This window comes from Camarhynchus parvulus, chromosome 3 (genome assembly GCF_901933205.1).
Source record: "Camarhynchus parvulus chromosome 3, STF_HiC, whole genome shotgun sequence".
Taxonomy (NCBI): Eukaryota; Metazoa; Chordata; class Aves; order Passeriformes; family Thraupidae; genus Camarhynchus; species Camarhynchus parvulus.
In genome coordinates this window covers 62287866-62303972 of record NC_044573.1, presented here as the reverse complement: position 1 = coordinate 62303972, position 16107 = coordinate 62287866, and the positions used below count along the sequence as shown (strand labels likewise).

The window sequence follows — 16107 nt, the reverse complement described above, 5'->3', positions numbered from 1 at the left end:
GTCTAAACACAAGTAGCCATGCAGAGGGGTCTGCTTAGGGCCTGCCTGAGATGCTTTTGGGGAGAGCTGGTTTGGATGTTCCTGTTGTGCATACGCCCTGTGTACTCGTTTTTGAGCTGATTAGCTACTCTTCACCTTTCTCCCAGGCGGTTCGGAAACGCCAGGCTGGGACAAGGCCTTCGGGCACCGTCGGAGGCCCGTTCGGCCGCGCCCGCCCGCCCCCCCGCCGCCCGCCCTCCCCACCGCGCGCGCGCGCCGCCCCCTCGCCCGCCGCCCGCCCCCTCGGCCGCTGCCCCCTGCCGGGACGTGCGCCCCGCCTCCCGCCCGGCCGCTGCCCCGCCCGCGCGCTGCGGCCCCGCCCCCCGCCGCGAGGCGCGCCGCTATTGGCCCCGTCGCGCCCGTGCCGACGCTGTTGTGACACGTGAGGTCGGCGCACGTGGGGACATTATGTAAGGCGCAGGGGGAAGGGGCGGGGCCGGCACGCGCGCGAGCTGCGAGGCCGCCGCGCATGCGGAGTGGAGGCGAGGGGCGGGGCCAGGCCGGTCTGGTTGTGCTCCCTCCCGGACAGAGGCCCCGGAGGCTCCCGAGCGACAATGAAGCAGGAACAGCAGCAGCAGCCGCCGGCACCGCCGCCCCCGCAGCCTCCCCAGCAGCCGTCGCCTCCCTTCGCCAGCCCGGGGGTCCCGGCCTTCCTCAGCAAGCTGTGGGCTCTGCTGGGCGAGACCCCCAGCAACCAGCTCATCACCTGGAGCCAGGTCGGCCCTTCCCCCCACCTCATGCCCGCCCGCGTGTGGCGGAGCCCCCGCCATCACCCTGCGCTTCGCCCCGGCGGGCATCGGGGCCTGCTGGGGCCTCGGCGTGCCCGTGGGGAGGACGGAAAATCACAGTAGGGCCACATGGCTTGGTTGGGCACGGGCCGGGCTGCGCTGAGCTGAGCTGTTCGGCAGAGGCTGGCTGGCCTCAGCCCTCAGAGCCTCTCCCTTGTATTTTAACTGTGGAGTAGGAGCTGCGGTGCCCGCCCTGGGGGCGCGTCCCCAGCACCGCTGTGGAGGGTGGGGGTGTCTGTCTGGCGGCTCTGACTGAGCAGGCTCGGGCGTCCGTGGGGGTGGGAAGGGGCCCGGGAGCCGGAGGATTTTGCCGTGCGGTTAAGGAGCCGGCGTGAGGGGAACGTGGGGCTGCGGGGGCATTTCCCACCGCGGGTTGGTGGGTGCGCCGGGAATGGGGCTGTTAGCCGGGGCTGCGGGAGAGATCCGGGGGATGGGAAGAGCGGCGTGCTCAGGCCTGATGCTGTTTCCTGGGTACTGCCCGAGGGGCCGGATCCCGCAGGGGCAGCGGGGGGCGGCCACGTGGGGCATGGCCGGGGGCTTCCCGGGCTCGGTGTCCACCTGCTGGGGTGGCGGGAAGGGGATGGGCCGCGGGGGAAGTCAATTTGGGCACCAGTCATCTTGCAGTGCAGTGAAGGGCTGGCAAGTTGCTGCAGTGAGCATCATTGACAGTTCTAAGCACATATTTTAATAATTGCTACTTCATTTTTTTCCCTGAATGTGATTTTCAATAAAATGTTCTCAAATCATATCAATATCTTTGAGTAGTATTGAGTTAAACTCATTTGAGAGCTTCTTATTTTAAATGCTCGAGAAATAATGAAATGTCTTAAATATTTTACTGAAAATTATTTACCATTACCTTCAGCCAAAACTTCTCAAGGAGGGAAACAGGAGGCCTCAGTAGATTATGGCAGCTTTTCTTTATTTTTTTTCCGTTTTGTTTTGTTTTAGGATGGGATTTTTTTGTGATTATTTGGGGGAGTTTTTTGGTTTTTTCCTTTTTTTTTTTTTTGGAAGAGAGATACTAAAGGCTTTATGAAGATTGATATTATCTACATTAAAAATGGTTTTTCTGCCTCATGCTTTTAATGAAGTATTTCCAAATCCATTGTTTATGTTTATCTGAAGTAAACATACCAATACCTGTGTAGGTATCCTTGTGTTATTTTTCTAATTAAAAACAATAAAAATAATTGTTTGAGATCCTCCAAGGCCGTTTCTAGAGGGGAAGGTCCACCCATCACAGTTGGTATTATTAGCAACCAGCAGTTCTTGTGGGGGGAGGTGTTGGGATTGCTTGTGATATGGGTGAGGAGTACCAAATGAAGCATTTGGAAGACTGCTGTATGCTCGAGTCATTGGCACTAGGAGCTGACAATCATGTTTAGCCATATAGTGAAGATTACAGGCTTAATGTCTGCGCAGCTTTGCTGTAAATGACTGTCAAGGCACAAAGAGCTCATGGATGTGTTTCCCAGATTTTCATGTGCTAGGCCTGGACAATGTCAAGGTGATGATAAAGTGAGGCATCATATGGAAGTTGTCTCTTGGTGTCACAGGTCACTGTAGTGTCACTTGGTTCAGCACCTTCAGTTCGTGAATTTCTCACACAGCATTGGCTAAAATAGTCTGTTCTTGCATTTCTTTTGCTTCCCCTTTTTCTTCCACTGATTGGTTCTCAGCAGGAGGTAGGTAGGCATTACTGGAAGTTTTAATCTCCCTGCCTTCCTCTCAGTGTTAAGGCCTAAGTCATCCAGTGGAGAGCCATTTGTAACATCCTGTTTCTGATGCTCCCTGCTGATTTGCTGGAACAAGCTGTTGTGGTTTAACCCCCACTGGTAACTGAGTACAGCTCAGCCACTTGCTCACTTCCCCACGCCCTGGTAGAGAAAGTAAAACTCGTGGGTTGAGGTAACCATTTAACACTGAAATGAAGTAAAGTATGTGATAACAGTAATAAAACAGAAAGAAACCACGAGAGAAACAAATGCCCAGTACAATTGCTTACCACCTGCGGGCCAGTACCCAGCCCATCTGAAAACAGCAGTTGGCCCTCCTGCTGGATAGCTCCCCCCGTTAATATATTGGGCACAATGTTCTCTGGTATGGAATATCCCTTTGCCCAGTTTGGGTCAGCTGTCCTGGCCGTGCACCCTCCCAGCTTCTTGTGTGCCTGCTTGCTGGCAGTGCTTGGGAAGCTGAAAAGACCTTGACTTAGGGTAAGCGCTGCTCAGCCACAACTAAAACTTCAACTTACTATCAACATTATTCTCTCGCTGAATCCAAAACTCAGCACTCTGCCAGCTACTAAGAAGAAAATTATTTCTATCCTAGCTGAAACAAGGACACCTGCCTTTGGACGAGGACCTTCATATGGTCTTACAGCTGGTTCTTTAAGCTTCTTGGGATCACAGAGCTGCTGGCATTTGAGGATAAGAGAAGTGACTCACTAAACTAAAAAGGCCTCTTAAGAAGATTCAGGAAAAGTGTTGACATTTGTTGAAGATAAGACTTTTTATTAACTACAGGGTGAGAGTATTGTGGATGTGTAGACAAAACCTAAACCATTCTGAAGTAGGTAATTTGCATTCTGCCAATTACTTGCCCTGTAGTTTAAATGGAGTGCAGTCATTGAAGAACAAAGAGCTGATCCTTCTATTTTAGTTAAAGCCTCTGGATTAAATAAATGATCAGTCTTCCCTCACAATTGGCATTCCAGAAAAGGAATCTTGCTTTAGGTGACTACCTTTTTGGTAACTCCAAAACCCAGTGGACACTCTCACCTCTTTGACAGCTTTATCTGCCCTACAGATCCTATCAAACAAATCATGCCTTTAACCTGAAAAGCAGATGGGACTGTCAGCTGGTTGTTGGTATTTTTTTTTCTTGCTCAGATTCTTTGTTAAGATTCCTTACCAGGGCTTCAAAACTACATTCAAAATTGATAGTATTGTCCTGTAGTGAAACTGTGATCATTGCTGGTAAACAATTTCATATCTTCAAGCAGTGTGTAGCAGTAGAGATCTTTGCCTTCAGATACAGGTAATGATGTAAATTGATAGTACTCAGTTGCTTTGCAACTGCAAGGTCTGTGCCCTTTTTGTTTTGGAAAATCGTTGGCAAGCAGATCAGTAATGTACTTCGTGCACAAAGGAAACATTCCAATCTGGTGATTAATTCTAAAAGCCCAGTGTGTTTTCTGCTATGGTTTTTAAGTAGCTTAATGTGTCTCTCTCATTTTAGAATGGAAAGAGTTTCTTGGTGTTGAATGAGCAGAGATTCGCAAAAGAGATTCTTCCCAAGTACTTCAAGCATAACAACATGGCAAGCTTTGTCAGACAGTTAAACATGTGTAAGTTCCTGAATTTTTGCATTCTAGCACAGTTCTAAATCCTATACATAAAAGTAAAGTTATAATTTCCTTTGAGCAGGTGCTTTGTGTTCTCTGCAATTAGGATACTGTCTTATCCTTGGAAATTGGTAACAGGATAGTTGGGACAGCGTACTTTGACTTTCTTAATGTGGGTTTTGAGGTTTTTCTTTTGTTTTTTTTAAAGATGGCTTCCGCAAAGTCGTCCACGTTGATTCTGGAATCGTCAAACTGGAGCGAGATGGTCCAGTAGAGTTTCGGCATGCATATTTTAGGCAGGGCCGGGAGGACTTGCTGGAACACATTAAAAGGAAGGTTAGTGAAAATTCAGTATGTGGAAAAGCTGTACTGTTCAGTATTGATGAATAGCTAAGTTCATGTCAAGTTTAACTGCAGGATTGTGAGTGCAAATAAGTTCAGACTTTATGGAAACAAACTTCCCTTCTTTCATTTGTATCTTGAGCTTGTTAAAGATATTTTGGGGGATTTGACAAGGTTTTTTTATGTACTTTGCTGTCATTGTAGTAAAGTTTCACAGGTGGCAAAAAAGCGTGAGTTATGTAATATGACAGTTTGCAAATGAGTATTAGAAGCGCAGAGCATGCTTTGACTTTACCATCAGCAATGTAAGAAACTGCTTGTTTATGTAGCTTGTTTCAGAACAAAGCTACTGTAAGCATTAGACTGGACCCCCAAGAGAATGGGGTAAACTTATAAACACATTTGTTATGCTTCTGAAACGTGCTCTGCTGCTGTTACTGACTCAAGTGCATATAGATGGCAAATAGAAATATGGCAAATGAAACTGGATGTCATGGTTAACTCCAGCCAGCAGCTCAGCCTCACGCAGCTACTTGCTCACTATCCCCATGTCAGGATGTGGAAGTGAATTGGGAGAGTAAAAGTGAGAAGACTCATGGGTTGAGATGAAGGCAGTTTAATAAATAAAACAAAAGCTACACACACAAGCAAAGCCAAACTGGGAATTCATTTACCACTCCCCATGGGTGGGCAGGTGTTCAGCCATCCCCAGGAAAGCAGGGCCCCATCGCATGTAATGGTGACTTGGGAAGACAAATGCCATCATTCTGAACATCCCCCCCATTTCCTTCTTCTGTCCCTCAGTTTTATGTCATGCTAAGCATGACACCATATAGTATGGAATGCTCCTTTGCTGAGGTAGGGATAACTCTCCCAGCTGTGTGTGTGCCCTCTCAATTTTTTGTGCAGCCCCAGCCAACTGGCTGGTAGAGTGAGGTGAGAAGCAGAAAAGCCCTTGACTCCGTGTGTAAGCACTGCTCAGCAGTAACAAAAACATCTTTGTATTTCCAGCACTGCAGCACAACTGCACAAGTGCAAAAACAGAGCCCTGTATTTGCTCCTATGAAGAAAATTACCCCATGCCAGCCAAAACCAGCATAGGGTGATGTACTTGTTATCACCAGGTTATTGTGATGCGGTTATGATGAATTAGAGCACTTGGGAAAATGCCTAAAGAGTCGGAATGTACACAAATATTTGTAACAACTAAAGCTAATGTGGTGACAGCTGTGTTTCTGGTTTGGGGTTTTTTTGGATACTTGGTGTATTGTTAAATTAAGGGCATATTTTGTCAGCATTAGGTAGAAAATATGTTTGACCACCAGAAGAGAATAATAGTTAAGCATGACTTAAAGGAAGTGTTGTTTCTGGATTGTGATCTTTAAAAGGTTTCTTCTTCGAGACCTGAAGAAAACAAGATCCGTCAGGAAGATCTCTCTAAAATAATATGCAGTGCTCAAAAGGTGCAAATTAAGCAAACAACTATTGAATCTCAGTTGTCTCTTTTGAAGAGGTAAGTTGCTTCATCAGTATCTGATCCTTAATGCTGAGTAATTGTGATACTAGATACTGGACAAAGACGTAATTCTAGGTGTCTGTTGATTTCTGGTTGCCTAATTCCAGTTACTGCTTTAGGAACATAAATTTCCATAGAAAAATTGCTTTAAAATGGAACTTTTTGATGTTATTAAAAGTTACAGGCAATGTTAGTGTTTGCAGAGCTGTCTAGTAGTAGGCAATTAAATAACACCTTTAATAATAGTTCCATATAGATGTTGAGTCTGAATATTTAAATCAGCTCTTCGTATAAAGTATGCTGGTTTTTGTCTTCAAGTTTGAAATAGTTACTGTATTTGTTTTGAGGCAGAGTTTGGTTTGTGCAGTTTGCATATAATACTTCTGTAGGACAATTAATGTCTATGCTCATTGTTTTTATTTTCCTGTTGTTTTTGTCCTCATGCCCCACTGTTTAAAATTGTGGAAGAGTTAATACCCATGAAAAAGTGTTTAGAAAATCTAATTTGGAAATTCATTAGTTACCTTATTGACAAAGAAACAGTATTGAAAATCCAAATGTAAATAGTTTTTGTAGAATTTCATTACTGCCTGCTTAGAAATTAGGATTTATTCTCAGCAGTGAGATATGTGTCACAAATTACTTAATCCTTTAGAATATGTAGATACAGACTAGATACATAAGCATAAGGTCATGCACTGTAAGTCACATCACCTCAGTAGAAACTATTAGTTTCTATTTCTTCTTCTAGAAGATGGTTTCATGACTGTACCTCTGTGCCAGAGGTCACCAATTAGTTCAGGTTTTAAGAAGTAAATTCTCTCGTTTCTAGACTTCAGTTCTAGTGACTTGAGTGGTACAATATTCAGAGGCAAACTTCTTTTGCTTAAGGCGTAGTCTTTGTTAGAATCTGGCCAGTCTAGAGTAAAAATCACATTTGCCCTTTTGAAATCTTGGGCGAATTTAAGTTGAAAAGAAACTCAGAAGGCCATCAGGTCCAAACTGCTGCCCAGAGCAGGGCTGGCTTTGACTGAAATGACAGCCAGTTGCTCATTAGCTGAGAGTTTGTAGAGATGAGAACATAGGGGTTGGTCTTTGACATCCATATTGTCATCCCATCAGTTTAAAGTGAATGAGTTAGAAACTGGAGCTAAATCAGAAGACCTGGTCCTACAAAACATATTGAGAAAGCTAGTGAAAAAGCTGAGAAAGTTCAGAATCCCTCAATTCTGCTGTTAATTTGGTGATGGAACTGTACTCTTTAAATTGTATGTTGGACATAGGAGCACTTCGAGTAGTACCCTTCATCACTGCATATGAGCTGCTGTTTCTGAAAACTTAGTTTAAGGTTTCCTAAAACCCCATACACCAGTGGAGTTTGCTTCTTTGTGTTGAAAATTAAACTACAAAAGAGAGGAGGGTGGTATGTTGTCTACCCATATTCATTGAAGCTTTTGGTACTCATTATCTACCTCTTAACAAGACATACACTGTGGAAGCAAAAAGGCCCATGGTTACAGTAGGGTAGTTTTTACACTGTCTCAGTAATTGGAGTCCTGTGAGTACTGGAAGAACCAAGGTTTCTAAACTGGCAGTGTTTAGAAAACTGCTACCTCTGACATGCTCCTGTTATTTTTTATCACCTAACATGCCTGTTTTGCTGGAGCTAATAGAGGTAACTGGTAAATGCTGATAGTTAATTTTTAAATGGTGAATTCATGGGTAATGATTATTGCCAAATTTGGGATTTTTTTTCCTTTAAAGCAGATGGAAATTCTCTGCAGGCTATTTGTTGTGTTTCGGTCTTGGTTTCACAGTTACTTTCCAAGGCCGCTTGCTGCCTGTGTGACACTCCCACACCAACCCCCAATCTAGAAACACATTTCAAAGAGTTTTAATGAAGCCAACTGATCTTTAACAGAAATTAAATACTAGTTTTAGTGTGACTTTTAAATCATCATTTTTAAACAGAGAGAATGAATCCCTTTGGAGGGAAGTGTCAGAACTGAGAGCAAAACACTTGCAACAGCAGCAAGTTATACGAAAGGTAAGGCTTCATTCAAGGTGTCACGTGTGCTTGAGTGAGTGCTTCTGAAGTAGGAATGCTTTGTCCTGTTACCTTGCTTTGCCCTTACTCAGCTTTTTATAATGTCAGATCTCTCTTTAATAGAAAAAACAGCAGGGTGGTATATGACGAACAAACCCTAGTAATACAAACATTCAGGGTATTTTATTGCATAAGCAGAAAATAAGGCCAAAGTCTTGTAAATATTTTCGAAGAAAGAGGCTCAAAAACATCCTACATCCATTATTAAGTTACCCTTAATATGGTCCATCCATTTTTTATTACTTTGGGAATCAGATGTCTAATTCTCTGTCAGCTGCTTGGGAGAAACTTTCTCACTGTAAGAATTACAAGATTCTGTATTTAAAGTTCACTGCTGCCCCACTTAACTGACCTACTGACTGCCTAGTTACCAGAGGAATAGATAATTGAGTGGAATCTATTGATAATATATTAACTTAGATTATTTAACAGATTTATGATCTACCAAAACTGATATAAATGCATAGAGTTTATAGATCTCTTTTTTTAACATACGAGAAAGGGCATCACTGCAAGTAGCCTTGTAGCAGAGACTTACTGATTTTTTTCCCAGTTTCTTCAAGCCAGATACATACTTTAAAGCCTTAGATTTAAAGCATAAGAAAAGGAAGGCTAACATTTCAGAAGCAATGACAGCTGATGAATACTGTTAATTGTACATGTACTTTTTTTTCTGAATCTGTCAAAAATGCCTTTCACCAGAACCAGTATTTACAGATTCAGGTTATGTATATGGTCCACATCCCTATATGCCCTTTGTCATTGCTAATTAAATTTTTTTTAATCATTTGAGTTGCTGCATGTCTTTGTGTCTTGTATGATGTTGTATAAAAGCTGGCTCTTATCACCTGCTATGTGAAAAGTCTTTAACAATTGAGTAACTATTTAGATATTATCAGCACTGGTTTATACCTTGATTTTTAGGTTTTCTGAACAGCTTTATATAAAAGTTATTATGCAAAGAAGGTGTTTTGCTGCTTATGTATAGGTGTTATTATTGGTGTCTTTTGCTATAAGATGCCTTGGTATTTATGTGAAACAATTACAAAGTGAAGCAACCAACAGTAGTGTTCTCTCCCTTACAGATTGTACAATTCATTGTTACCTTGGTGCAGAATAACCAACTAGTGAGCCTAAAACGTAAGAGGTAAATATGGTCTTGAAAACTTTCTGTCCACTTGATAAACTGACAGGCCTTGTTGACTAATTACCAAAGAGGTGGGTTTGAGATGACTGCCTTACTTTGCTCTTTTTGATGTAGGCCTCTACTTCTGAACACGAATGGACCTACAAAGTCGAATGTATTTCAGAAAATTGTGAAAGAACCAGCTGACAGTAGCCACCATGTAAGTTTTCTATCATGGGTACTCTGTCTGGATGGAGTGCAGGTGGGCAGATGGATCAAATTCATTGTCCTATGGAGACTATAACACAGCTGTGTACTGAGAGCTGTCAGCTTGTACAAGTGATAGCTGTGTTGTTTCCTTTCAGAAGCTGAAGGGGTTGATAATTACCATTCACTTTCCAATATAAGCATGTATAAACCAGCTACCTGTGTATTAAATACATGATTGTGCTGAAAGCAGTTTGCTTTTAAGAGTGGTGCTATTAGAAATAGCATGTATAATGTTGCATTGTTATCTCGGGAATGTGGCATCCCTGGCCCCATACAGGGACAAGGGCCCAGTGTGCTGCTTTGCAAGGCAGTATCCAACCCAGCAAAATCATGTCATGTTCCTGTTACATTTGAATGAGTCACACCACTGAAAGTTGTTTTCAGCTGTCCAGATAGTAATTGGTGAGGAAATTGTTAAAACAAGTTCTGTAGTGTGGCACTAGAATTAGTAGCTTTATAACAAAGTACTGTTTAAACAGCAGTCACTGTTTTAATATCTTTAGTTCTAATATCTGACAGTGCTATATAATTTTATTTCTACACCTGTAGTATTTACCAATTCTTTTCCCTGCAGCTGTTATTCTCCGGCTTGTTTGTTTACTTGTATGGCTTTTTCTATTAAACATAGATCTATACAAACAGCTTATAATCTCCAAGGTGTAGAAAAGCTCTTAGACTTCATTAGATGTGAAGCATTTTAAGATGATAACTGTCAAAATGCTGAAGCTCATTGTCCCTCTGCCCTGACTCTTTTTAAAATAATTCTCAGGTACCTCTCAACAGAAATGAGGGCTTAAAACAAAGGGAACAGATTTCAGATGACATTGTTATTTATGATGTCACTGAAGATGTGGGTGAGGAAGAACATCCCATGGCTGATGAAGAAAATCTTCCTGTTACACCAGAAACAAGTGAAGATACCACTTCAGATTCTTCCAAGTAAGAAGTCTCAACATGTGTGTGTTGATAAATGACTTTGTGTTGTATAACATGCACTAATTCAGATGTCTTAGATAATTTTTTTTAGTGAAGTGGTTAGAATTATTCAGCACTCCTGCACATACGGCAACTTCATCTGTGAAATTCACACTAGCTTTTGACTTACTGACCTCTGGATTTGTTCCAAAATAGTTAATTGGCTGTTGGAGTTTTAATATCAGGAGGATAGATAGAAACTGGTGAAAGCAGTCTGTATTATTGCATAATAGTTAAATATACTAAAGCCAGAGTAAGAGAAGTCTTCTTTACTTTTTGGTTATGTGTACAGATAGGAACAACTTCCCTTGTTTTTCCAGGTTTTTGTGGAAAAAAATTTACATGCGGTGTTTGTCAGGTTTTGGTGTGGTCCTTGCATTAAGCCAGTTAATTTCAGGGTTCTGGGTTTTTTACAGTCCAGTTGTTTTTTGTAATTGTGTTCCTTCCTGTCTGTATGCCAGTGCTACAGAAGTTCTTCATCTTTCAGCTACAAGCAAGTTGAAACTTGGTCCAAAACCCAGTCCAAGGATTTAGATGCAACTCTCTTCTTGAGTAGCATTGGAGTGATAGGGCCTGTATTATGCCTCAGTGAAAAAAAAATTAATATTTGTAGCTTATACTTGAATTGGCATGATTGTTCTTGCTCAGCTGATGCCTGGGAATGCATTCTCTGATAGAAAAGCTTCATGAAAAAAAGGCTGTGATAGAGAGGCAACATAACTAACAGCTTCTTAAGGGTGAAGAACCAGAATAGGCATGAAAGCAAATCATTTGAGGCTCGCTCTTGGTTTTCAGGTTTTGTTCCTGGTATGCATAATAAGGTTAACTACAAACCTGTTGACTGGGATGCTTTGTTGTGGGTGCTCCAGAGTTGATGCTGTTCAACAGGAAATAGTCAAAATATATACTGTCTGTCTGGCTTGATGACCTTGTATGATTTGGTACATATTTCACATTTAAATGCAAGCTTATGGTGGTTCTAATGACAAAAGTGCCAGTGTTCTATAGCTCTTTAGCAGTTGGTTACTGTAGTCTGGCACAAGAGTGTCTGCTAACTGTGCTGCTTAATTGTATTGATCATTACAGAGCTGTATCAATGGAAGATAAAGATTTCGAGTATCTTGTTGTGTTTAGTATTAAAAAACAGTAGAAAAGTTTATTTTCTGATAGTAGCTTGACTAAAGTGAGAGGTAACTAAACCTGTGGAATAATACCCATTTAAATGTGTATGAAATGCTGTAATTAATTTATCTCACATTACAGCTGTAGCTGTAGCTACCATTCTCCCGATATTGTAATTGTGGAAGATGATAATGAAGATGAATATGCCCCTGTAATTCAAGGGGATAAAAACACTGAATCAGTTGCTGTCCCAGGTAATCATCCAGCCAGCCATGTCAGTGACAGCACAAGCCCACTCATGTCAAGTGCTGTACAGCTGAATAACCAGTCAACTTTAACTGCAGAAGACCCAGTCTCTGTGATGGATTCCATACTCAATGAAAATGGAGTAATTTCACAGAATATAAATCTTCTTGGAAAGTAAGTAGTCTGTTTTTGTTTTTTCTAGTATTAGAACTGATTATTTGACTGAAGTAGAAAGAACTGAATAGCAGTTTCTACTGAGAACTTTAAACCTACAGGCTACTGATATTCCAGCCAGTTTCCGAAGATTCTTCTATTTTAAGTATTTTAAGATGCAGCCTCTGATTTTAATGGTTAAGTGAGTGAGTTGAGATGTTTAATCTGGCAGTGTAATGTTGTGGAGATTGTTTAAATCGTCAGGATTTATTTTTGTCATTCCTGCAGGTGGATTAGACCCATTAGGGCTATGCAAGAATTGCATCTCTGCCAGTGTCATGTAATAGTGTTATGTTGATGTGATTCCTGTGATACCTATTCCAGAGCACCTGTCTGCTGACTTGGGTTCTCTTCTTAAGAGGCTAAAAGTCTTCATTTTCCAGAGGTCATTTCTTGTGAAAGACTTAGTTCATTCTAGTTCTGGTAAAGATTTTTAGATGCATGTAGTACATCTGTGTAAAGCTTACTTAAGGATTTCTCTTACTTTATTAAGGGATACAGCAATAAAATACTGTTTGCCTTCTAGAGTTGAACTTCTGGATTATCTGGACAGTATCGACTGCAGTTTAGAGGACTTCCAGGCTATGTTGTCAGGACGACAGTTCAGCATAGATCCAGATCTCCTGGTTGATGTAATTTTGACTTAAAATTAAGTATTTTCATAATAGGCTATAGGAAACATTTGTGTGTATTGTTGCTGTTTAATATGGATTTAAATCACAAATCATCTTTTTTTCCTTCCCTTTACAAAGCAAAGTTATAAATATTTATGAGTTTCTGGAGCACTGTTATAAGTCTTAATGCTACACCACTGCTCAAGTGAATGCTTAAGTTTCTTACTGAACAGTGGCTTTCTTAATGAAATAATGATGATATTTGTTGTGATGTGAACTTAGATGTCAAGTCAGTTAATACTCTTGCTTGGAAATAACCCAGCACATTATCTTTGGTCTTCTCAATGAACTGGGGTTAAAAAGAACCTTCCTCCCTGTTGCAAGACTGTGTTGCTGGCTGGTAGCAGGGTGTTGTCTGCCATGACTCACACGTCCCCTCTGAAGTGCTGCTCCCTGTCCATTTGTTCCTTAAGCCTAACCTGTGCCCCGGTGCATGAGTTACTGGGTCCTGGTGACATGTGGCTGCTGAACCTGCTGGAGTGCTGTTGGCCCCTCTCCCACTTCACTGAGATCTCTCTTAAAAGCACCTCTGCTCTCCACTTACTGATGGCTCCTTCCAGCTTGGTTGTCACTTGCAATTTCATCCAGCTTGCAGACAGAATTATCCATGCAGCAGTGTCAGTAGAAATTGGTGTTTTAAGACTGCAGCAAACCATGTTAGATGCCATACAGTTGTTTCTTTTGTGATCAGGGTTCATGGAATTCCACATAGTCTCCAGTCCTCATAGAGGGTGGAATAAGTACAGGGGTTTTTCTCACACATACAGAAGCAATGGTCTTGTATTCTTAATAGCAACACTGAGATACCTAAAACTTGGATGTCTTTTGTCTTATTCAGCTTTTTACAAGTTCTGTGCAGATGAATCCCACAGATCATGATCATATCACTAATACCAAAGTAAGTCTTAAATCCATTGCTCAACACATGCACTAGTGAGAGATGCAAAATTCACTCATCTTTTGCTGTTCTTTACTGGAATCATGGCACTTTGTGCTCTGGCTTTTAAGACTTGCATGAGAATAGGAAGACTGCAGCCAAGTTCACCCGGTTGGGCTTTAAACAGCAAAGGAAAAAGCACCCTAATTAATTAGCAATGCCCTTTAAAACTTGTATTACCTCTACATTATATCAGTCTCTTGACTTTTGTATCCCCGAGATTTTTTTATTTGCAAACATGGTATGCACTTCTATCAGAATGGTTTCATCTGTATTGTCTGGTGGGAAGAGAAACCAGTAATAAGCAGTGAAGCAAAGATGTAGCACTTTGAATTTTTCCAGTTCATTTAAAGCATTAGTTTTGGTTCTCGCTTTGTAGCCTGTGTTTCCATTTCATGTTTTCTCAGCCAAGGTGTGCTAGTGTGGGTAATACTGATTATGCCACTGCATCTTATCACAAAATATTTGTCATAGTCGTTCAGCTGTTCTCCAGTGGCATTGGAACAGGTTTTAAAAGTGTATTTTAAAAGTTTGCTTTTGTTCCCAGGTGGAGACAAAGGGAAAAGAAGCTAACAAGAATAATGCTGGTCCAGCAGCTTCACAGGAAACACAAGGTATTAAGCCTAGATCAGGTTAGTTGTAGTCATCTATTGAAACATTTCCACAGTTGAGCATTACTCTAAAAGCCATCTCAGTTATTTGCTCCTTATCTGATTTTATGTTATGTTGACAAATAACCAAAACATAATACTTAGTGTATTTGCTTTTTAGATTTTTGTCTCTGCACTAGATGCAGGGAAACTGATATTTTGCAGGTGAATCTGAACTAATAATGTTATGCATGAACGTAACAATTCTTTAAAAACACAAACACCTATCTTTTTTAGTAATTATTTAAATAAATCTTTAAATAAATACTGTGGGTTGGATTTTTTTTTACTTCTGCATATAGAAAGGCATATGAATTGATATTCTGAGCATTTTCTTCCCCACAGATAAGCAGCTGATACACTACACTGCGTTTCCACTCCTTGCATTCCTTGATGGGAATCCAGGCTCTGCTGTTGAGAGTGGGGGCTTCACAGCTGAAACTCCTTCCACTGTTGAAAAATCCCTGGAAGGGGTAGAGCTCCTGGAGAGCAGCCTGGATCCCCAGCCCACCCAGAGCAAACTGGTGCGTCTGGAGCCACTGACGGAGGCAGAGGCAAGTGAGGCCACGCTGTTCTACCTGTGCGAACTTGCCCCAGCACCCATGGACACAGACATGTCCTTCCTGGATAACTGATGTGAGGGAGGCTCTGTATATAGTCATGAAGATGAACTATTTATTTAGAATATTGTTTGGTATGAGAGTTTTTTGTACATCACTGTTTTATGTAACCAGATATGTGGAATTTGAAGTACCTTTCCTATCTTATACAAGCAGTTGTTTAGCTATGGAGTTAGACAAGCCACCAGGCAGGCACAGCTGGTACTGCTGAGCCAGGCTCCTGCTGCACTGCTGTGAACACTTGGTGTTGCCCACATTGCTAGTATGCAAGTAACCAACACTTGTCAATAGTGAGCTTTGGTTTATGGTTTCTTATACTTCTTGTCTTACATATGATGACATAAACTAGTAGCATATGGTTAGGGAACACTGACTTCCTGTATTTTGGGGTTTTTATTTTTTACATTTTGTTTAACACACATGAGGCTTTTTTGGGGTGGGGGGACCAGGACGTGATGTAGGCTTTTTTTTTCCCTGCTTCAACTGGGAACAAAGTGCCTGTACCTTGCTAAGTCTTGGTTCTGCCTTACTTTCACTTCAGTGGAAGTGCTCACACATAGCACAAACTGGGGAAAAGTTCTTGACAGCTGCCAGGCCCCATGACTGCATGAGTACTTTTAACTTGGACCATCTATGCTGACAAAATAAATGTTACTTAAGTGTGATACTTGTCAAAAGTTTGTCTCTTATTCTGTGTGCCAGGTGGTTATGGATTTAACAGCATCTTATTTTCCTGTCATGATAGCTGTGCAAGGTCTGCTGTGCACAGTTCCTGTACTGAAAATAGTTTCAGTATCCCTAGCCTGACAGGTTTATTGATAAGCCTCCAAAAGAAGGGAGAAAACTGGGTTTCAGTAACTTCATACATGCAACCCAAAAACCACATTCCCCAACTCTGGCAGTGGATCCAAGGTTTTTTCCAAAGGAGTAATCTTATACAAGGAGCTGAATCCATAGCCAGAGCAGTCTGCTCATTTTCTGAATTCAGCAACTTGTTCTTTGCTACAGGACTCAGGAACTTTGTTACAGGATGCAGTAGAAGCAGTGTTCAGGTGTTTTACCCAAATTTAAACAGGTGTAATTCCAGTGAGGTGGCAGCAGTTGATGAAGCAAGAATGCAGTTCCAGGTGCAA

General features: G+C 41.7%; 1 protein-coding gene across 4 annotated transcripts; it reads left to right on the top strand.

Annotated features, from left to right (window-relative positions):
- The first annotated feature begins 497 nt into the window (after positions 1–497).
- Positions 498–15651, top strand: HSF2 (heat shock transcription factor 2). Of its 4 annotated transcripts, none has more exons than XM_030944538.1 (13): positions 498–755; positions 4071–4179; positions 4385–4512; positions 5907–6031; positions 8006–8081; positions 9227–9288; positions 9403–9487; positions 10307–10476; positions 11776–12054; positions 12620–12725; positions 13606–13665; positions 14252–14318; positions 14700–15651. In XM_030944538.1, the coding sequence occupies exons 1-13, from the start codon at positions 594–596 to the stop codon at positions 14987–14989; spliced, it is 1719 nt and encodes a 572-aa protein (XP_030800398.1). In that variant the 5' UTR covers positions 498–593; the 3' UTR covers positions 14990–15651. The 4 variants fall into 4 exon arrangements, with proteins under 4 accessions (XP_030800398.1, XP_030800397.1, XP_030800400.1 ...); XM_030944537.1 differs by having other exon boundaries at positions 14252–14336; XM_030944540.1 differs by lacking the exon at positions 13606–13665.
- Positions 15652–16107: the final 456 nt, after the last annotated feature.

What these genes read in the sequence shown, in the direction of transcription:
- HSF2 (XM_030944537.1), top strand. Translation starts at nt 594, where the DNA reads ATGAAGCAGGAACAGCAGCAGCAGCCGCCGGCACCGCCGCCCCCGCAG. An exon ending in TGGAACACATTAAAAGGAAG is followed by an intron (nt 4,513 to 5,906) that starts GTTAGTGAAAAT and finishes GATCTTTAAAAG; the next exon opens with GTTTCTTCTTCGAGACCTGA. An exon ending in CAGCTGACAGTAGCCACCAT is followed by an intron (nt 9,488 to 10,306) that starts GTAAGTTTTCTA and finishes AATAATTCTCAG; the next exon opens with GTACCTCTCAACAGAAATGA.